At 38.1% G+C, this 23,591-nt stretch overlaps 1 protein-coding gene across 3 annotated transcripts in view; it reads right to left on the reverse strand.

Moving 5' to 3' along the window:
- The window catches only part of TBC1D4 (TBC1 domain family member 4), a 221,994-nt gene that overhangs the window by 26,251 nt on the left and 172,152 nt on the right, over positions 1–23,591 (reverse strand). For 2 of the 3 annotated variants that reach the window (XM_019921164.3, XM_073795300.1), the window contains exons 9-12: positions 23,419–23,493; positions 21,869–22,095; positions 3,016–3,176; positions 743–952 (exon numbers count right to left, since the gene is read on the reverse strand). In XM_019921164.3, coding sequence (XP_019776723.2) covers positions 743–952; positions 3,016–3,176; positions 21,869–22,095; positions 23,419–23,493 — 673 coding nt within the window. Of the gene's footprint in view, positions 1–742; positions 953–3,015; positions 3,177–8,535; positions 8,560–19,922; positions 20,088–21,868; positions 22,096–23,418; positions 23,494–23,591 lie in introns of all 3 variants that reach the window. The other variant, XM_073795301.1, reaches the window with a different exon arrangement.

Below are 23,591 nucleotides of genomic sequence, written 5' to 3' on the forward strand. Positions count from 1 at the left end.
TGGTACCATCTGCACATCTCCCTGTCTATGATTCTATCAGCACTGGCGTAAATAACATCATTATTTTAAAGTCTGGAAAACACATTCTAAAGCATTTGGTATGCATAAACTTAGCAATAAAGCACTACAAATAGCACAATAGCTGTTATAAATTATCCATTTATAAATTTAATGATTTCAATATGATTTTTTAAATAGAAAATTTAAAAAACAGTAACAAAACATAGAAACTTTGATTTGATAATAGGTAATTAGTTGGAATGGATACAATATAATTTATTTGAAATAGGCATATTTATCATATTATGAATACAATTAGCCTGAAATTTGAAAATCATATTCGAAAAGAAGAGAATTTGCTTTTTCATATTTAAGGTTTTTTTTTAAAGTAATACATGATGATATTAAACTTTCAGTCATATTAAACACATTGACTTCGTTATATACATTCTATTACCTTCTATTATTCTATCACCCAAATATACTCAAAGGATGTCTGATGTTTTAAATCTGCTAAACAAAAATGCAAATTTCTTAAGCTGGTCAGCTTCCCATGTCATAACCACCTCACGAAATAGCACTAAACAATTTTTAATCAGTAGATATTCTGGTAAAAGTGTGTATACAGTCCGAGAATGAGTTTGAGTGTGTGTGTGGCGCGGGGGGAATAGTATTAACAAACGACACCTTTAGATTACAGTATCATATCATACGCTATCATAGCCCTGTTTGAATGGCTAACCTTCAAGTTTCTGGTTTTCTTTTTCCATTCGAAGCAACAGGATTTGCTGGTGTATAGCTTTTCTCCACAAACTCCTGAGTTCCTCCGACTTTTTTCCTTCTTCAGCCTTTTCTGGGTCATCGTCACCAGACACGAATATAAGCAGCGGTTCCTCCTCCATGGGTGGGGCAAGAGGGGACAGTGGCAGCAGCTCACTCGTGTCCAGTCCATCTGCAGAGAAGAAAACAGTGAGAGGCATTCCTAAGTCGTAGCCCAGACTACAGAAGTTCTCTCTGGACTTGACGCTCTCTCCTCCTATATTCCACTTTTAAAGTTGTTCACAAAGCTGCTCTCCCAGTAACTGTCCGTTTCTGGAACTAATGATTTAAGTAAATTCGCTAGACTGAATTCCCCTTCCAGATTTCCCTCTCCTAGTGAAACGAAAGTATATGTAATTTCACCACTTCTTCTTTCCGCATAAAATGACCTATAAGATAGGTGCTCTAAAATGACCTGGCCTTCCCCCAGAGTTCAACACTTCTGCAATTTTTCTGGGTATGTTCTCTGTGCAAAACAAAAAGATTACATCAGTAAGCATTAGTGACCTCCTAAGGTCTACACCTACCATCAGAATCTGTCAAGAGTAAAGCAGCTGAGCGACTCTGGTCATAGCTCAGCTCAGCACTGCTCATTCCTGCAACACTATAACCCAATTTCCGGAGCTCATTCTCTCCCTCCATTCTAGACCATCTTTTTCACGGTTGCCAATTATTTTCCTATTAATAATCATGATTTTGTGTCTTAAAACATTTCAATGGATGCATATATTCCATAGAACAAAGTCCAGACTCCCGGGAATAGCACATAGACCGCTTCAGACTTTGACCTCAAGTAACCTTTCCAACTTCTTGTCTCCATCTGCCATCTGCTCTCATGATGCTGAATTTCTCATGACTCCCTGACCCACAAAGTTCTCTGCAATGACTCTAGAGCTTTTCTCGTCCCTTTTTCTGAAAGATGCTTCTCCCAGCAATGAGTTTAAATAAATACGTAACTTTTGTGTAAAGCTTTCTTTGACCACCCAAGACAGAGTTAATTTTATCTCTAGAAACGTTTTTTCCGTGTTTTTTTTTCTTTATTAATTGACCTTGGCCCTTACCCTTATTATTTACTTCTTTAATAAATAATTTTTTTAAAAAAAATCTTACTGTATGGATTGAATACTTAGCACATTTGAATTTTGGCTTTCTTGGGTTTAGAACTGCCCTTTAAATACCACTCAATTTTGATTTGTAGGGTTCTGATCATATTTTCTTCCTTCTAGTTTCTAGGAATACAGTTTTCAGCCTCCAAACACATGAAATTTTTCAGTTGTCCTCTAATTCTTTCTCCCTTCCTCCTTCCCTCCCTCCCTCCCTCCTTTCCTCCCTTCCTTCCTTCTTTTTGCAGGGTGATCAGAGAATATAGTATAAATAACATGATTATCTGGAATTCATTTAAAAATCTTTATAGCCAAGTACATAAATATTTTTTACGACTGTTCCATGTGTGCTGAAAATGAATGAGCTTTCTCTATAGGTGGCAAGGTTCTATACAAATACCAGATCAAGCTTGTTTAATTGTGTTTCTCAAATACTATCTACATTTAATTTCTCTATATTTAATTCTCGGAGAGGAATATGTTAAAATCTCCCATGAGAGTTATTTATTTATTTCTCCCTCAAATTTTGCTTAGTGTTATTTTCTAGCTCTCCAAGCTATATAATTATGAGTGTTCTCACCATTGTTAAATCTTTTTGTTTATTGGTACATTTACTTTGTGCCTTTGGGCATTTTGCTTTAATTTCTTCTAGGTCTGATTTGCAAAGAGAGCTGCCAGTGCTCTCTTTTGATTGATGTTTGCCTGGTGTATCTGCATCCACTTTTCTATTGTTAAATATTTCTATGTTACTTTGTTTTATGTGTGACTCTTGTAAAAGAATGTTGCTTTTCTAATAAAAAAATCTATGACTTCTTTTCTATCACTATGCTAGTTCCCTATGCATTATGAAGCAGGCCCCAAAACACGTTTCGAAAATTCATTCATTCATCCATTCATCCATCCATTCAACATGATTTGCTGAATGTCTGATAGGTTCTAATGACATCTGACACATTAACCACTATATCGGATATAAAAAGGGAAGTTGTTTCTCTACTGTAATCACTTAAATCTCTTTACACACAAAGCATCACATTCCATTCCCTAATTTACAACGCTAGTAAGGGATAACTGTAGTAAGTATCACACAAACCCTGCTGCTGCATGGCCGAGGGAGATTTGTTCATTGGAGAGGCAACCCTAAGGAAGATGCGCTGCCGCCAGGAAATTCGGCGAGGAGTGACGGGGGTGCCTCCAACGTTCAGAGACTCATTGCTGCAGGTAGACGAGGTCCTTTTTCTCCCCTCTCCATCACTGCAGGAAGCACATAAATATATAACCTGTAAGGGGAACTGGATAACATGATCCTTCACAACAAGATGGCAGCACAAGCCATTCACAAGTTCTACCACGGGCAAGCAGAAGCCACAGGCAACACGGAGCGATGCATCGCCAGGCACACGGGTCACCCAGGCCACCGCAGCCTGGGTCAGATGCAGTCCAGGCCACAGCCCAGTCATCAGAAGCTCACCTGTTTCTACTCATTCCATAGTAGCCAACCATTTCAGGTTCTAGCCTGAGCGAAGGAAGTACTTACACAGAGGAGCAAAGGTTGCTTGACTAACGAACTCATGCTTTCCTAATTGGCTAAAAACTAAAATCGGCAGTTATTCTAAACAACGTCAATGTTTCATAAAAGGCTCTTAAAGAGCTTTTCTTATAGCTCTTATAGGATGGCTGACAAGATAGCTTCTAGTTGCCTGTAACTGTTAAATCTGTCTCCAGAGTGTTAGCTACTAATAGCTGGATCGTGATAGAAAGTAACCAGAACAAAGGCAGAAGAGTCAACCTTGGGATTATTGTTAGGCGATATATTAAAGAAAAAAGTGCGGCCAAATGAGATTGGATAGGTTACATTTTAAAACATTAAGCAGATTTCTTTAGAGCAGGACTTCTTAGAGACTAAAATATGCTGGCATGCACTGTGATTCTCCAAAGGGATATAATATACAGAAATTCCCTAACTTACTTAAGTTATTTGACCCCAGAATCAACTTCCTTAACTTTTTGGGGTGGTGAGGTAGGCAGCTGGGTATGTCACATCTTTCTACATTGGTGCTTTGGGAAACAAACATACAGAAATGCTGGTCTGTTCTAAGAATTTCATTTTCTAGGAAAGAGCACGCTAAATTCTGCTGGGGCTATCTGCAAGAAAAGGTCATTATTTTTTAAAAAGGTCATTATGACTCAAACTTAACTTTTGAGACCAATTACGTTAGCAGCCAAAATACCATGCAATAACTGTTGCTGCTCGTGGTGGGAATATTTTGCTCTTTTAAGTTTTAAAGTCTCTGAGCTTTCCTGAGAGAATGATGAAGACAACAATATTTACACGTGGTGATACCAACAAGTGAAGGTGTGCAACTTCTGATGGAACCAAGAAGTGTTAGTAGTTAGGGCAGAGAGGAAACTCAGCTAAAAAAGCCACAACCCCACGTACGTACTCAGAGGAACTCACTAAGGCGAAGAAAATCAAAAGTCCGAAGAGCAATTCAGCCCTTACCTGTCATCTTTGTATTTACTTTGAGTAGCCATACTCACCGTTATCAGGTAATTCAGTTATTTCTAATCTTGATGGCGTACCTTTACATTAGCCCAATATTACAGATTTGAAAATTTCATAACATCTAAAACGTTAAATCCTGTAATCTAAATAAATTGCCAAATGATATATTTTCTTCATATGTCTGGAATTTAATGGCCAGTAACAAGCCAAAAATTAGCTGTCAAAATATAAGATAATGCTATACTGAAAGGAAGTACTTACACAACAGACCATTGACCCTTTATCATGTACTAGAAAACGACATCCTGAAAAAGCAGTTTGGTGGCCAAGATAAGGCAAAAGCTGCCCTGCTTCATCTAGTAAGAGAAATATGTCTTCCAAAGTCAGGGTCCAGATAAGGGTTTCAACAGTCAGTGCATATATGCAACTTACAGCAATTTACTTTTTGATTTACATTGAATCAGCAACCTGACATTCCTAAGGCAGTAATTTTAAGAACCAAAACCAAGTGAAACACTTCTGTGCATCAAAATTCTTACATTTCACATTGGAAACTTTACTGGGCTGATGGGGGAAAACTTTTTGTTTTGTTTGTTTTTTGCTTCTTTACTACCACATTAGTTTTCACTTCAACTTCTCCTTTAACTAATCCTAGGCAAGCAAAATGTCCACCTTTTGAGTAAAAATAAAACAAAACAACGTGTGGCATTTATTGTAGTAATAATAAAGCAAATACAAAAAGACATACTATGTGCCAGGCATTATTCAAAGCATTTTACAAGTATGAACTCATTTCAACCTCACAGCAACCCTATGGGGTAGATGGCACTACAATTCCCATTTTAGTGAGGAAATTGAGGCAGAAAGAAGCTAAGTAATTTGCCCACAGTCTCTGGAATATAAGTAGAAGGGTCACGATTCAAACCCAGGCAGTCCAGAATACAGACACTTAGGCTCTGTACTTTACTATGTCAATGTAAATACTCTTTGCATTAGTTCAGACAAAGCTCTATTGGTTCATAAAAATAAAGCTGTCAGGACTCACAGGATCCCCCACATTTCTAGTGAAAAAAAATCAGTCTCTAATTAGCATTAAGTCTTTAGGTCAGTACTTCTTTTTCCATTTCTTAATGGAAGAATGTCATTTATTTTCGCAGAGAAATAAGTTCAGAGTATTATTACATTACATGTTCATTTATGTAAATGTCTCACTTCGTTTTCTTTGCTTTTGAAATCATTGCATTCCAAAATGTAAACACTTTTTTATTTTTAAATAGGAAGATCAAATCAAAAACACATTAATGGGCTTCCCTGGTGGCACAGTGGTTGAGAATCTGCCTGCTAATGCAGGGGACACAGGTTCGAGCCCTGGTCTGGGAGGATCCCACATGCCATGGAGCAACTAGGCCCGTGAGCCACAACTACTGAGCCTGCGCGTCTGGAGCTTGTGCTCCGCAGCAAGGGAGGCCGCGATAGTGAGAGGCCCGCGCACCGCGATGAAGAGTGGCCCCCGCTTGCCACAACTAGAGAAAGCCCTCGCACAGAAACGAAGACCCAACACAGTAAAAATAAATCAATTAATTAATAAACTCCTATCCCCAACATCTTCTTTAAAAAAAAAACACACATTAATATATATACCAACATACATTGGTAAATTAATTATCTTTACATTTTTTAAATGATGAAGCAAATAAGAACCATTACCTTATTTTTTCAAATAATCTTCTCCCTCCTTCTTTTGTATTTTGGAATATCAATACATGCATTATAAAACTGTTTCCCAAGAGACATATCCAGGAAAAGTATTCTGTGCCAACATTACCTCTATGAAAATTTGTTAAATTAAAAATTAATAACTAGGAAGGAAATACAACATAGAGAATGTCCATCTATTTTTGTATTGGTATATTCTATATATACTTTCTATTACCAGTCACCAATTAATCAAGAACCACAATCCACGAACAGAAATGAGAGCTTTATAAAGGAAGAAAACAATCCTCTTCTACGTGTATCACGGTGTAAGCTGGGAGGCACTTCCAAGTCCTTCTGGACACAGCATCTATCAAAAGCTACGGATATGATATGAACCTTCCCACAGAGCTTCAAGATAACTTTTTAATATATCCTTGACCAAGCAGTTATAGCCTTCAGCTATTACACTAACATTACACTTCTTATATTAACACAGAATTTTTAATGCATACTTACTAGCCTGCTTTAATAAAAATTAATTCCAATAACACTGGACATGGCACAGAATGAAGGTGTTTTAGTGACCACGCACAGGGACTCAACTTTAAGAAGGATGCAGTCATGTTTTATTTCCCACCAGGGCAACACACACACTTTTCACAAAGGTAAATAAACTCTTAGGCCAGGACCAGTTTTACAAGGCATTGTTCTGCGGGGCAGAAGCCCCCATCTCCCAACCCCCTTATTAACACCCATCTAAAACTACCAGTATCATGAAGTCCAAATAAATGTCTACAAGCTGATTGAATCTATATCTAAATCACAATGTATTACACTCAAGATAGAAACAAAACTTGATTAATGGCATAGCAAGCATTTAACAGAAATCTGAAAAGGCTTTCTCTCTGTAAATACCTCAAGAAAGGTTACATGGAACAGCACAGTGTTGAAACTTGAGTTTCTTCCACAGGACCCATAGTACAATTTAACTCATCATTGCTTCAGGGGGACTAATAGTTTACCTAAGCCCTGGCTTCAGCTGGGTAAGAATCTGTCATCCTATGGAAAATCTTTACTAATTAAATAAAACTGAGAATGAGTTATTCTAGTGGAAACTAATATATAGCATCTGAGCTGAGTCAAAAGAGACAGATTAATCAACGGGTAAAACAAAAAGAGAACAAAAACAAAGAATTTTATTTCCTAAACTCTACACTGAATGAAAAACAATTTAAGTTTTTTGCATTGGAATTTAAAATATATCTGGGTAGCTCATTTGCGTACTTACATCCTTATAACCTAAGGTTATGAAAATGACATCAAGCAAGATATTAAACCTCCTTGGGGCTCAGTCTAACCCTATCTAAAATAAGGAAATTATGGGCCAGATGACTCCTAAGATAATACACAGACCTAATTCTATGTTTGTAGTAGAACCTAGAAAGACACACAGTAAAGCCTAACATTTCTGTTGGGCTTTAAAATGTAGAAAAGAAATTATTATTGAAATGGTCTTACACCCAACCATTGAAAAAATGTAAGCCAATTACAAGTCTCAAACAAGTCACTTTTTATCTTATCAATGTGGCCAAAATAATTTTTTTCCTTTGAATATCTCATTCTAGTCCAACCTTCGATACTGGATTTTACTCCCACTAGAAGGAAATCTAAATGTCAGTGGCCCCAAACAGGAAGATGCGGATATCTGTTTTCCATTGGGCTTGTGATATGAGCAAAGCATAGAAACTAGAACAAAGTAAAGAATAATCATTTTCAGTTAAGTTGTTCGTAGTGATTCTGGACATTTACCACAAAAAGCATATGGGTCAAGAGGAAGAAATGTCATCACAGATGTGGTCAGACTTCCATAACGAGGAAGTAGGTGTTTTCCTGTGTCCAGCCCAGTGGGAGGTCTGGAAGGCCTCAGCAGTGTCTCAAAGTAACCAGTGTGTCAGGAATTAAGATGAACAGAAGTAAACTAATAATTCTCTTCAGTGAAAACCAGATTCGATTTTATGAGTATGTTTCTTTTAGGGTTCTGCTTTCTGCATCTTCTTGGGATTTGAAATAAACTCCTCTAATATACATATGTACCTCCAAACCAGCAAATTAACTTCCATTAGTTCAAAATTTTAATTAGTTTTTGATTGAAGGCCACAGCACAGTCCTAAAGAACTCAACATGGAATAGACTAGAAACAGGATTTCTATTTGCAATCAACCTTTTATATGATCATTCATGATCTTTGATTACACCAGGCGTCACATTTCCCCTACTATAGACCCTTCACAGCATTGGAAGGATGGCATGCATTCAGGAGACAGCCAAAACTGATTTTTAAATCAATGGTGATAATCAGTTGGAAGAATTAATAAATTTTTAAACAAAAATATTTAGGCCTCTAATCACCTTGATTCTAAAGCAGTGTCCCGTCTAGTACAACAGGAAAACAAGGAACAGCATTAGCATAGAGAAAGAGAGATGTCCCAAACCAGGATTTAGAATAAAAAGGCATTCCCGTAAGACATGAATGAAGCACAGATAATTTCAATAATGTACCATAATGAGTGATTACACTATTTTTCTCAGTCAATATGAGAGAACTATAGAACCAAAACTACCACGAAGTACTTACCAGCAAAAATCTATTTTCTCATTGAAAAGTTTTATAAGCAGAAGTAATGACTACCATTTGACCAATGAATTTCAATATAAATATTTTTAAAATATAGGCTTAAAAGCTAAGAAGCAATAATAAGGAGGAACAAAGATGCTTGTTTATAAAATGATATATTATATTTGATAAATGGATGTTATATAAATATACCATCTCATCATACACAATTATATTTTACCTACTACACAATGAAATAACATTAAATTTTTAAGAATTAATTTGAAGGTAAAACAAAACATATGTGTACTCCCTTTCCTTTAGCATCTCAGTGCTGTGCAAATGAACCTACTAATCAATAAACCATGATATTAAAAAGATCTTGGCTTCTTTTTCTCAGCCTGCTTAAAAACAATAATCTACATGTTTTTAATAATTCCGAATCGTGGTCCTGGAGAAGAATGCCTAATCTGAATTTAAAATTTCAAATTAACATGCTCTTTAAATAGTATTTGTTACGCTATGTGCTAACCTACCATATACCTTACTTGACTATGAATATTTAGAGATCCACTCTATGCATCTAATAAGATGTGAGTTACCCAAGTGAAAAGAAAATACCTGGTGTGGGAAGACACACAGTTAGCATCTCCCCACAACTAGGGCACCTGCCAGCCACTGGTAGGGGACTCTGATGCCCAAGGAGACAGGAGGAACCCCAAAGTGAACTGGTAGGACGAAGGGGAACTGAGGGGGGAGGAGAAGTGGAGGCCAGACAGGATCGACACCCCTGAAGCTGGGGAGATCAGAAGAGGCAGGTGGGAGAGACTCTCAGGGAAGAGCAGGAAAAGAGCGGAGGGCAATCGCCTCACCCACTCGGGCCAGGGAGCCTGTTAAGCTGCCAAGCTGGTACCCCCCCATCCAAAGCCCCATCCAGGCCGCGTGGGTCCCGCGTGGGTCCTGGGGGCATAGGAGGGAGGCCAGGGAGATCAGGAGAGGAGGCGGGAGGGGCCCTCCAGAAGGAACGGGAGAGGAGTGGAGAGGTTGATTGCCCCACCCACTCGGGCCAGGGGAGCCTGCTGAGCTCCCAGGCTGGTCCTCTGCCCTCCAAGGCTCCCCAGCCCGGCCGAACTGGTCCTGGGGGCTTAGAAGGGAGGCTAAGGAGATCAGGAGAGGCAGGTGGGAGGATCCCACCGGGAGAAGTGGGAGAGGAGAGGAGGGCGTTTGCCCCGCCTACTCAAGCCCAGGAAGCCTGATGGGCTCCCAGGTGAGGTCCCCTGCCCTCTGAGACCAGGGCTGGGGGGCACGCCTGGGCCCCTTCTGTTCCTTGAGCCTAAGCCCCACCCCCCCCAGCTGCCAGGGCCTTTACCAGCCGTGTGGGTCCTGAGCATTGGCCCCGCCCACCATTAAAACCTCTCCCTTGCTTAGGCCCCGCCCTCCACAGCCAAGGCCTTCTCCCCGCTCCCCCACTCTTTTTTTCTTTTCCCTCCTCCTCGTTTTTGCTATTGTGGTACTGATGTACCTTCTGGTTGTTGAGTCATCTATAGTTTTATTTTTATATTCTTCCTAATGTATCTATCAGTTTCCCAGTCTAATTTTATTTTTTACTTCATTATTGTTCTTTTTTTTTTTTTTTTTTGCCACCCCAGGCATCTTGCAGGATCTTGGTTCACGAGCCCAGGGTCGGGTGGAAGCTCCTGCAGTGGGAGCTCTGAGTCCGAACCACTGGACTAACAGAGAACCTAAGACCCCGGGGAATATTCATCAGAGTGAGCTCTCATGGAGTTCCTCATTTCAGCACCAAGACCCAGCTCTACCCAACAGCCTAAAAACTCCAGTGCTGGAAGCCTCAGGCCAAACAACCAGCAAAACAGGAACACAATCCCACTCATAAAAAAAAAAAAAAATTAGATGACAGAAAAATACCTCACAGATAAAGGAGCAAGGTAAAAACCTACAAGACCAAATAAATGAAGAGGAAATAGGCAATCCACCTGAAAAAGAATTCAGAGTAATGATAGTAAAAATGATCCAGAATCTCGGAAATAGAATGGAGTCATGGATTGAGAAAATACAAGAAATGTTTAACAAAGATCTAGAACTACAGAAGAAACAAACAGAGATGAACAACACAATAATTGCAATGAAAAATATACTAGAAGGAATCACTAACAGAATAACTGAGGCAGAAGAACGAATAAGTGAGCTGGAAGACAAAACGGTGGAAATAACTGCCACACAGCAGAATAAAAAAAAATTATGAAAAAAAATTGAAGACAACCTCAGAGACCTCTGGGACAACACTAAACGCACCAACAATCGAATTATAGGGGTCCCAGAAGAAGAAGAGAAAAAGAAAGTGTCTGAGAAAATATATGAAGAGAGTATAGATGAAAACACCCCTAACATGGGAAAGGAAATAGTCACCCAAGTCCAGGAAGCACAGAGAGTCCCTTACAGGATAAACGCTAGGAAGAACACACCAAGACACATATTAATCAAAGTAACAAAAATTAAATTTAAAGAAAAAATATTAAAAGCAGCAAGGGAAAAACAAAAAATAATATACAAAGGAATCCCCATAAGGTTATCAGCTGATTTTTCAGCAGAAACTCTGCAGGTCAGAAGGGAGCGGCAGGATATACTTAACGTGATGAAAGAGAAAAACCTACAACCAAATTACTCTACCCAGCAAGGATCTCATTCAGCTTCGATGGAGAAGTCAAAAGCTTTCCAGACAAGCAAAAGCTAAAAGAATTCAGCACCACCAAACCAGCTCTATAACAAATGCTAAAGGAACTTCTCTAGGCGGGAAGCACAAGAGAAGGAAAAGACCCACAAAAAACAAACCCAAAACAGTTAAGCAAATGGTAATAGGAACATACATATTGATAATAACCTTGAATGTAAACGGATTAGATGCCGCAAACAAAAGACACAGACTGGCTGAATGGATACAAAAATAAGACCCATACATATGGTGTCTACAAGACACCCACTTCAGACCTAGGGACACATACAGACTGAAAGTGAAGGGATGGAAAAAGATATTCCATGCAAATGGAAATCAAAAGAAAGCTGGAGTACCGATACTTCTATCAGATAAAAGAGACTTTAAAATAAAGACAGCTACAAGAGATATGGAGGGGCACTATATAATGATCAAGGGAATCAATCCAAGAAGCAGATATAAGAATTATAAATGTTTATGCACCCAACACAGGAGCATCTCAATACATAAGGCAAATGCTAACAACCATGAAAGGAGAAATCGACAGTAACATAATAATAGTAGGGGACTTTAACACCCCACTTACACCGATGGACAGATCACCCAAACAGAAAGTAAATAAAGAAACACAAGCTTTACACGACACAATAGACCAGATAGATATAACTGATATTTATAGAACATTCCACCCAAATGTGACAGAATACACTTTCTTCTCAAGTGCACATGGAACATTCTCCAGGATAGATCACATCTTGGGTCACATATCAAGCCACGGAAAATTTAAGAAAATTGAAATCGTATCAAGCATCTTTTCTAATCACAATGCTATGAGATTGGAGATCAATTACAGGGAAAAAAAACTGTAAAAAATACAAGTACATGGAGGCTAAACAGTGTGCTACTAAATAACCAAGAGATCACTGAAGAAATCAAAGAAGAAATTTTAAAATACATAGAAACAAATGACAATGAAAACACGATGACCCAAAACCTATGGGGCACAGCAAAAGCAGTTCTAAGAGGGAAGTTTATAGCAATACAATCTCACCTCAAGAAACAAGAAAAATCACAAATAAACAATCCAACCCTACACTGAAAACAACTGGAGTAAGAAGAACAAAGAAAACCTAAAGTCAGTAGAAGGAAAGAAACCATAAAGATCAAAGTAGAAAAAAATGAAACAGAAATGAAGAAAACAGTAGCAAAGATCAATAAAATGAAAAGCTGGTTCTTTGAGAAAATAAACAAAATTGATAAACCCTCAGCCAGACTTATCAAGAAAAAAAGGGAGAGGGCACAAATCAATAAAATTAGAAATGAAAAAGGAGAAATCATAATTGACTGCAGAAATACAAAGGATTATAAGAGACTACTACAAACAACTCTATGCCAATAAAATGGACAACAACAAAGAAATGGACAAATTCTTGGAAAGTACAATTTTCCAAGACTGAACAAGGAAGAATTAGAAAATACAAACAGACCTATCACAAGTAATGAAATTGAAGCTGTAAATAAAAATCTTCCAACAGAAGTCCATGACCAGATGGCTTCACAGGCAAATTCAATCAAACATTGAGAGAACAGCTAACACTGATCCTTCTCAAACTCTTCCAAAAAATTGCAGAGGGAGAAACACTCCCAAATTCATTCTGCGAAGCCACTATCACACTGATACTAAAACCAGAAAAAGTTATCACAAAAAAAGAAAATTATACAACAATATCTCTGATGAACATAGATGCAAAAATCCTGAACAAGATACTAGCAAACAGAATCCAACAGCACATTAAAAGGATCATACACCATGATCTACTGGGATTTACCCCAGAGATGCATGGATTCTTCAATATATGCAAATCAATCAATATGATACACCACATTAACAAATTAAGGAATAAAAACTATATGATCATCCCAATATATGCAGAAAAAGCTGTTGACAAAATTCAATACCCATTTATGATAAAAACTCTCCAGAAAATGAGCATAGAGGGAACGTCCCTCAACATAATAAAGGCCATATAGGACAAACCCACAGCAAGCATCCTACTCAATGGTGAAAACCTGAAAGCATTTCCTCTAAGATCAGGAAAAAGACAAGGATGTCCACTCTCTCCACTCTTATTCAACATAGTTTTGGAAGTCCTAGCCACAGCAATCAGAGAAGAAAAAGAAATAAAAAGAATACAGGGCTTCCCTGGTGGCACAGTGGTTAAGAATCCACCTGCCAATACAGGGGTCACGAGTTCAAGCCCTGATCTGGGAAGATCCCACAGGCTGTGGAGCAACTAAGCCCGTGTGCCACAATTACTGAGCCTGTGCTACAGAGCCCACAAGCCACAACTACTGAGCCCGTGTGCTGCAACTACTGAAGCCTGTGCACCTAGAGCCTGTGCTCCACAAGAGAAGCCACCGAAAGGAGAAGCCTGCATGCCACAACTAGAGAAAGACTGTGCACAGCAACAAAGACCCAACGCAGCCAAAAATAAAAATAAATTTTAAAAAAAGAATACAGGGGCTTCCCTGGTGGCACAGTGGTTGGGAGTCCGCCTGCTGATGCAGGGGGCGTGGATTCGTGCCCTGGTCTGGGAGGATCCCGCGTGCCACAGAGTGGCTGGGCCCGTGGGCCATGGCTGCTGGGCCTGCGCGTCCGGAGCCTGTGCTCTGCGGCGGGAGAGGCCACAGCATTGAGAGGCCCGCATACAGCAAAAAGAAAAAAAAAAAAAGAATACAAATTGGAAAAGAAGAAGTAAAACTGTCACTGTTTGCCGATAACATGATATTTTACATAATAAATCCTAAAGATGCCACCAGAAAACTACTAGAACTAATCAATGAATTTGGTAAGGTTGCAGGATACAAAATTAATGCACAGAAATCTGTGGCATTCCTATACACCAACAATGAAAAATCAGAACGAGAAATTAAGGAAACACTCCCACTTAACACTGAAACAAAAAGAATAAAATACCTAGGAATAAACCTGCCTAAAGAGGCGAAAGACTTGTACTCAGAAAACTATAAAACACTGACGAAAGAAATCAAAGATGACATAAACAGATGGAGAAATATACCATGTTCTTGGACTGGAAAAATCAATATTGTGAAAATGACTATACTACCCAAAGCAATCTATAGATTCATTGCAATCCCTATCAAACTACCAATGGCATTCTTCACAGAATTAGAACAAAAAATTTTACAATTTGTATGGAAACACAAAGGACCCCGAATAGCCAAAGCCACCTTGAGAAAGAAAAACGGAGCTGGAGGAATCAGGCTCTCTGACTTCAAACTATACCATAAAGCTACAGTAATCAAGACAATATGGTGTTGGCACAAAAACAGAAATACAGATCAATAGTACAGGATAGAAGGCCCAGAGATAAACCCATGCATACATGGGCACCTAATTTACGACAAAGGAGGCAAGAACATACAATGGAGAAAAGACAGCCTCTTCAATAAGTGGTGCTGGGAAAACTGGACAGCTACATGTAGAAGAATGAAATTAGAACACTACCTAACACCATACATAAAAATAAACTCCAAATGGATTAAAGACTTAAATGTAAGACCAGACACTATAAAACTCTTAGAGGAAAACAGAGGAAAAACACCCTTTGATATAAGCCACAGCAAGATCTTTTCTGACCCATCTCCTAAAGTAACGGAAATAAAAACAAAAATAAACAAATGGGACCCAATGAAACTTAAAAGCTTTTGCACAGCAAAGGAAACCATCAACAAGACAAAAAGACAACCCTCAGAATGGGAGAAAATATTTGCAAACGAAACAACAGACAAAGGATTAATCTCCAAAATATACAAACAGCTTATGGAGCGCAATATCTAAAAAACAAACAATCCAGTTGAAAAATGGGTGGAAGACCTAAGCAGACATTTCACCAAGGAAGACATACAGATGGCCAAGAGGCACATGAAAACATGCTCAACATCACTAATTATTAGAGAAATACAAATCAAAACTACAATGAGGTATCACCTCATACTGGTCAGAATGGCCATTATCAAAAAATCCAGAAACAATAAATGCTGGAAAGGGTGTGGAGAAAAGGGAACCCTCCTGCACTGTTGGTGGGAATGCAAATTGATACAGCCACTATGGAAAACAGTATGGAGGTTCCTTAAAAAACTAAAAATAGAACTACCATATGACCCAGCAATCCCAGTACTGGGCATATACCCTGAGAAAACCATAATTCAAAAAGACACATGTACCACAATGCTCACTGCAGCTCTATTTACAATAGCCAGGACATGGAAGCTAAGTGTCCATCGACAGTTGAATGGATAAAGATGTGGCACGTATATACAATGGAATATTACTCAGCCATAAAAAGAAATGAAATTGAGTTATTTGTAGTGAGGTGGATGGACCTAGAGTCTGTCATACAGAGTGAAGTAAGTCAGAAAGAGAAAAACAAATACCATATGCTAACGCATATATATGGAATCTAAAAAAAAAAAAATGGTACTGATGAATCTAGTGGCAGGGCAGGAATAAAGAGGTAGACATAGAGAATGGACTTGAGGACATGGGGTGGGAGGGCAAAGCTAGGGCAAAGTGATAGTAGCATCCACATGTACACACTACCAAATGTAAAATAGTTGGCTGGTGGGAAGCAGCAGCATAGCACAGGGAGATTGGCTGGGTGCTTTGTGACCACCTAGAGGGGTGGGATAGGGAGGGTGGGAGGGAGGCTCAAGAGGGAGGGGATATGGGGACATGTGTATGCATATGGCTGATTCGCTTTGTTGTGCAACAGAAACTAACACAGTATTGTGAATCAATTATACTGCAATAAAGATCTATTAAAAAAATTACATACCTTACTTGACTATGAATATTTAGAGATCCACTCTATGCATCTAATAAGATATGAGTTACCCAAGTGAAAAGAAAATTATATTTCATAGTTTTATGGACCTCCTTTCTATTCTGAATAGTTCTAGGTATCATGGTAATTGTGTGCATATGATGTTTTCTCTGAAACCAGTAATAATGAGAGATGTAGAGTTCAGAAATTGCTGACATAAAACCACACTCTTGAATATCCTCATTCTTAGGAAATTCACACTAAAGTATTCAGAGTAAAAGGACATGATATCTGCAACCTACTCACAAATGGCTTAGAATAAAAAATATATGCATATATATATATATGTATGTATGTATGTATACATGTAAACAGACTGATAAAGCAAATGTTAAAAGTTGATGAATCTGGAGAAAGAGTTAGCAGTTCTCCATAATATTTTTGCAACTCTCCTGTAAATTTGGAATCGTTTCACAATACCAATTTTTTAAAAACTCTCTCCAAGATTCTAACTAGTAAATTTATGTCTAAGTGACTTACTAATTGAAATAAATCTATTAAGAGTGAATTCTGTCCAATAATTTTACTACTGTGTAGATAGTCATCAATAATGCATGGGTATGTACCACTATAGGCATGTAAAATAATATCCAGGAAGAGTACACTTTAAAACCCAAAAGACTAGAAATAACCCACATGTCCACTGGCAAATGAATGCACTGTGATATAGTAAATGAAATACTATCCAGCAATAAAAATGAATGAACTGAAGTGCACATAAAAATAGGAATGAATCTCATAAATTAATTTAGGTGAAGGAAGCCAGATATAAAAGAATTTATGCTGTATCATTCCATTTATAGAAAGTTCAAAACCAGGCAACACTAAACTATGGTATTTGAGGTCAGGATGTGGGGTAGAGATTGGCTGGGAAAATGTGAGGAGCTGAAGGTGTGCTGGTAGCATTCCATGTATTGACTGGGTTGGGGTGATGTGGGATGTTCACTCTGTGATAATCCATGGAGCTGGATGCTTACGATTAGCGTACTTTTTTTTTTTTTTTCCGGTATAGTTTTTAGTGATTAGCGTACTTTTTAATGAAAAATGTTAAGTGTCTTTTTGGTTTATTGATTCTATGCTGCCAAATTACAAAGCAGCATACAAAAAGTAAACAAAAACATGCCAAAAATTGATCTCTGATTTTTAGAACTTCTCAGAGACAAGAGAACACTACAAAGTACAGAAAATACGATGATTTTTGATGATCCTATAAATTTAAAAGTTCTCCACATGTTTAAATATAGCATTTCAAATAAGATCACTGCAAAGTTAATTTTTTTTCAATACAAAACTAAATATTTGGGCTTCCCTGGTGGCGCAGTGGTTGAGAGTCCGCCTGCTGATGCAGGGGACACGGGTTCATGCCCTGGTCCGGGAAGATCCCACATACCGCGGAGCGGCTGGACCTGTGGGCCATGGCCGCTGAGCCTGCGTGTCCGGAGCCTGTGCTCCGCAATGGGAGAGGCCACAGCAGTGAGAGGTCCGCGTACCACACACACACACAAAAAGCAACAACTAAATATTTGTCCTCTGACCTCAATATCCTCTTATTAGAATGGGGTACAGAAGGCTTAAGGGATGCTAGGCACAAGAATGATACATACATCTAGGCAGAAACTACCGAAGATGAACATATAACCATACATTAAAAACTATAAATAATCTTTTTTTTAAAAGTCACTGCTTTTGTACTCTATAACCTATTCACAGCTAGTCTTTGACCTTCTTATGGCTGTTCCTAATTGTCACCTCAGGCATGGTTCTATTTCTGGAAGGAAACAGGGATTCTCCAGATGCTCACTGTAACATAACAACAGGAAATTGCAGATGGGTGTCATTGAAAGCACCGTATTCTTAATAAGTAGTACTATGGAGATGAGGCAAACTGACATTTTTATATGTGTACATCCTCAGTTCTCTAAATTCATTGCATATTCCATATACATTATGCTATTTTTACGGCTATCTTCTTTTAAATCTTCTCCCATAAGGTTGTCGCTGAAAAACTCTTTAAAATTGTCTTCATCAACTTTCTTCGCTAGCAATTCAATGTTTCAACATAATTTTGTACTAATTCAGAGGAAGGTTCAGATTCAAAATTTTATTAATCCAATATTAATCATCTTTCTTGGGATGAAAAAAATGGACACACATGGACAAAAGATATTCAGGGATAATTCAAGGGTTATTCTAATTTAACTAGTTACTGTGGGTTACCTAATTATATGCTAACTTTTTGGATTCCCTAAGTCTAAAAGAAAGGAGGTCAAAAGAATACCCAAGAAGATTTTAGTGGCACACAGGCTAGTTGATAGCATGTATTCCTCTCCCTGACTGCAAAAATTGCCAATTATCGAACAATAGAAACAACCCAAATATCCATCAGCAAGAGAGTGGATAAATTCTGGTGTATTAAATGGAATACTATACAGCAATAGAAATGAATGGCTCAAGCTACACATAAAAATAGGAATGAGGGCTTCCCTGGTGGCGCAGTGGTTGAGAGTCCGCCTGCCGATGCAGGGGACACGGGTTCGTGCCCCGGTCCGGGAAGATCCCACATGCCGCAGAGCAGCTGGGCCCGTGAGCCACTGCCGCTGAGCCTGCGCGTCCGGAGCCTGTTGCTCCACAAGGGGAGAGGCCACAACAGGGAGAGGCCCATGTACCGCAAAAAAAAAAAAAAAAAAAAAAGGAATGAATCTCAGAAGCTTCTAAGCCAACAACAACCCCTTGAGAAGAATTCCCAAGTTAATCCACCCCATTCCAAAGGCTAGAATATCCCACTGAGAATTTGCATGATCAGTAAGATTTCATAATTTCAAAAAATTTTAAAGGCAATTCTTAAAAAATCACTATATTTAATTTCGTGTAGCTATAAGAGCAAGGAATAAGATTGAATAGGCTACACGTTTTCGATTCTGGGGACAAAAAACAAAGCAAAATCAAATATCTACAAGATTCAAGAGCTCCCTCATGTTGTCTGAAAGAGTTGCTATCGACATGATCCTCTACCCATTATGTGTCTTACACTGAGATTCAGAAAAGAAGGTCTATGTCATTGAAAAAATCAGAGAAACGTCTAGGAAATATTCTATATACTTAAAAATAAAGATATATCATATCCATTACTTTAGCATAGTTGTTTAAATCAGTGGCTTTTGGGTTCCATAAGATATGTCCAGAGAAGCTAAGAACAAAAGGCCTGATCAGGGGAGGTTTGCTTAGTATGTGTTAGCACCAGGTCTTGCCCCAAACAAAACAAGGCTTAGACTCTGGGGCCAAAGGCAAAGAAACACACAAACAGTACCAAAAAAATAATCCCTAAAGTAAGATAATCATGTCATCAAAAAGCTCTGAAACACTGGTTTTAAAAGTTTTCTTCAAATTAATTGGAAATGAAACCAATATATTAGAAACAGGTTAGAACAAGCACAACATACGGATGCATTCATGTCACTCTAAAGTTAATTAGCCACTTCTTAGTAACATATCAGTATATCACTGCAGAAAATGTTGCTTTGCAAACAAAGGACACTGATCTCACCTGATTTCATTTTCATACTGTGGGGACAGTCTACCTGAATTCTGGTAAAAGCTTTTCAGGAAAGAGGGGGCAGTGACGGAAGGGGCAGAGAAGGAAGTGTGAAGACTTGGAAGACTGGAGGAAGAATTACTCTCCTTGTGCATGCGCCGAACTGATGAAAAGATGCTGGGTACAGAAAATACAGCAAATTCGTCTTAATTTACATTTTGGCACAATCTTCATTCACTATGAAATAGCATATACACAGGTTCTCGCTATTAATGTAATCAGGGCTGAATTTATATGGGAAAAAACTTATATGCATGCAGTTCTCTATTAGATGACTGTGACCTAGTTCATTGTCCACAAACTGAATTCCTCATCTATGCAGCGTGTCTAAGCATATGTGTTTGTCTCTAAAAAGCTCTTAACAATTTTCGGACAAAAAGTGTTTGTTTTGACACGCAAAAGATACTTCAAGGGGGAAAAGTAGGAAAGCACAAATAATTACAGGAAACAAGTTCCAGAAGGAAAAACTGATTATCAGTAGTTCAAAGACTTAATTATTTTAAAGATATAAACCCTTCTAAAAATTTAAGAACAACATGTTTGGTTGTTGTAAGTCATCGTAATCATAATACCTTTGGCTTAACAAACGTTAATGTCCATGTTCTTTTCTTGCAGCCTGTGGAATTGTGCAGCCATGGTTTTATCTGAATCCCCAAATCTACAAAGTTTTTTTCCCAGAAGATTCTTTTCATAGCAAGTTTTTACCATGATATAAATAGCATCTTTTCATATGGACAGAAATTCTTTGAGCATATACTTTATGAAATGTGGAAAACATAAGGAAAAACAGACATCATTAATAGTTTAAAATAATTAATGTTTTAAATTCTTGAAAATAATTTTTCCTGGAAAAAGAGACTTAATGTCTTGGGTAAATATAAATGATCATTAAAAATTTTCATATATACATGAATACTTAATCCTTTTTCATAAAAGAAAATCTGAGGATAATTAGTTCTATTAATTTACTTTATTTTTATATATCCTAAATGTTTTATTTTTTAATATCAAATTATTCAAAAAACAACAATCAGCATTCAATTGCATCCTTAAAAGAAATGCTGGTAAATTTGATAACAACTAATATAAAAATTAATCTTCTTTTTACTTAGAGTTCTGTTTTTGTTTTTTTTTTTCTCTCTGACTGGAACCCCTATCAGACCGTTTCCTGAACCAAACTCATAGGTAACGAAGAAAAACAAAATTAGTTCTAGGATATAAATTCTGATTTGTACTACACGGTAAGAAGTATAATCATTCTACAATTCCAAATTTACCCCCTTTATTATCTCTTACCAAATGCCAAATGATTTTGTTAAATATTTTTTAAATACCATGCAAGATAGTTTCTAATGGATACCTCCTGTCAATTATGGTATATGTATTCTTCTTTGTAAACATCACTTTATTCTAGATAAAATTTTTAACAATTTTCACATTTGGCTTTAATTTATTATGAAATAAAACACAGCCAATTTTTACCTCATGTATAAAGGTAATGTAGGTGATTTTTTTAACCCCTGTGCTTACAGGAAGTTCTGCTATGTTATCTGCAAATTTGCTGACTGTTTCATGAAAGCCATCGTCAAAGAGACACTGAGGAACATGCGTTGTCAGAGGTTTTTCAGACAAAACAACTGCCTGATATCTTGTTTTCTCCATTTTTCTGGGCAAAAAAAAATATATTTCCATCCAAAATGCTTTAACTCTTCTCTTTCGGGGTGCCTTAAAGCTTGCCTGTTTCCCTTAGTAACGAAGGTTTTTATAATTCCATTTATTTTTCTGAAAACTAAATGTTGGCTACAGCATGAAGTCACAATAACTCTTGACTCCACGGTGGTCAGAAGAGAGTGACAGGAGAATTTTGTTCCAGCTTCTGGAGAGAGGTTTGGACTCACCTGCACTGTTCGCTGGAGCTATGCCTCAGAAGAGGGGAGCGAAGCCCGTGAGCCTTCCCATCCTGTAAATTCAGCTTTCTCTTCGTGCTGGAAGGTGGGTGGCTGAACGTGTGGGCCCGTCTTCGAAACTGCGGGGAGTCGGAATCCTCTTCAGGGAACGTCTGCCAAGCTGAGGACAGTGGGGAAGCTGGTGGGGTCCCTGGCGGGGAGTCTCCTGGGGAGCAGTCCTGAAACGCAAGAAGTCAGGCCTTTCTTTCCTACACCGATCATGGCAGACCTGCTCAGAAGCAGAGCTCAACCGTGACAGGGTGCCTCTTCTTCCTCCTGAGTCATGACAAACTGTTGTAGCTTTTTTTTGTTTTTTGTTTTTTTTTACTCAAACCACGCTGAAGGCTGATCACTATCGCCACAACCCATTTCTTCTGATAAGCAGCTGTAAGACAGCATCCGTAAAGGTAGGCCAGAAAGTGAAAGGGATGATAAGAAGAGGTATTCTTTCCCCTAACCCTTTGTGGTAAAATGCTCTACAGCTACTGTACTGTTCTCACTGTTGCCAGAAAGATGAAAAGAAATCCTGACTGAAAGAGGGTGGAGTCTGTATTTACGTATCTACTGATTTCCGTGACATATCGGTTGCATGTTTCCTGTACTGTCAAAACAATATCACAACGCTTAAGTGTCCAAGTCTCACGGCAAAGATTTCAGGAAAATAAAATAAAGCCTGTTAAGTATCTTCCCTCACCATGGATGCTTCTATCTAACTACGTGTTCCCTGAGGTAAAAATGTTTTAAAAGACACGAAAAACAGGAAATGAATGAAAAGTGAGCTATGCCAGAATGCCTCTCATATTGCATGGGTAGACATCATAAATCTTTCAATTTAGACAAGTATGCTGTTTATACTTTCCAGAACAGGCTCCACTGTTGAAATGTTTAGCTTGATAAACTTTGGTTAGGGCTAATCGACTCATAACTGGACTAAGTCCTCAATTCTACCAACAGAAAGTTTAGTGAACATATTTTAATATTTTTCCATTAAAAAAAATAGGTTGCATTTGCCTCAGGTTACATGTTACAGGAAACAGGAAACCAAACCTACTGAGAATTGTCTATGAGATAAAGAAGAGCCTAATGTTGCAGTTAAAAGGGTTAAATATGGGGGAGGGGGAAGTAATAAGAGGAGAGAAAAAAAGATAAAAAGATCACTGTATAAGTGCAATAATCATACGGCTCCTTTTTCTATGGCCCTGGATCAACAGTTGCTCAAATATTGTCCCCAAAGTATACTATCTCCAAACAGTAAAAAGCCTGACAGAGCAGAGTCAGACAGCAAGGGATGTGTTCTGTCCCAGCAAGAGAAATCCTCAGTTGAATAAAGAGCAACATGCTATATTGCCAGAATCTTCTTTAAAATAATAAAGGCTCAAATAGTTACTTTTTAGAAGTCATAAAGAGTTCATAACAAAATAACTAAGCACGCATATTATCATATTAGTGTTGGTTTTTACCACGTTGCAATAGTAGGCAAAAAGGAAGCTCTGCTTAGATACCTTCTCTGAAGCAACACTGTTGGATCGTTCAAAGCTGTCCACACTTCCAAGCCGACCTCTCATTCTGTTAGCTCCCTGAGTGAAGAGAATAAAATTCAATCGTTCATAGGGTTTGAATTTTTACTTGAAAACTATAAAAGGCAGTTGCCTCTTCATGTCAGCATTACATTGAT

Source organism: Tursiops truncatus, chromosome 18 (assembly GCF_011762595.2).
Source record: "Tursiops truncatus isolate mTurTru1 chromosome 18, mTurTru1.mat.Y, whole genome shotgun sequence".
Classification (NCBI taxonomy): Eukaryota; Metazoa; Chordata; class Mammalia; order Artiodactyla; family Delphinidae; genus Tursiops; species Tursiops truncatus.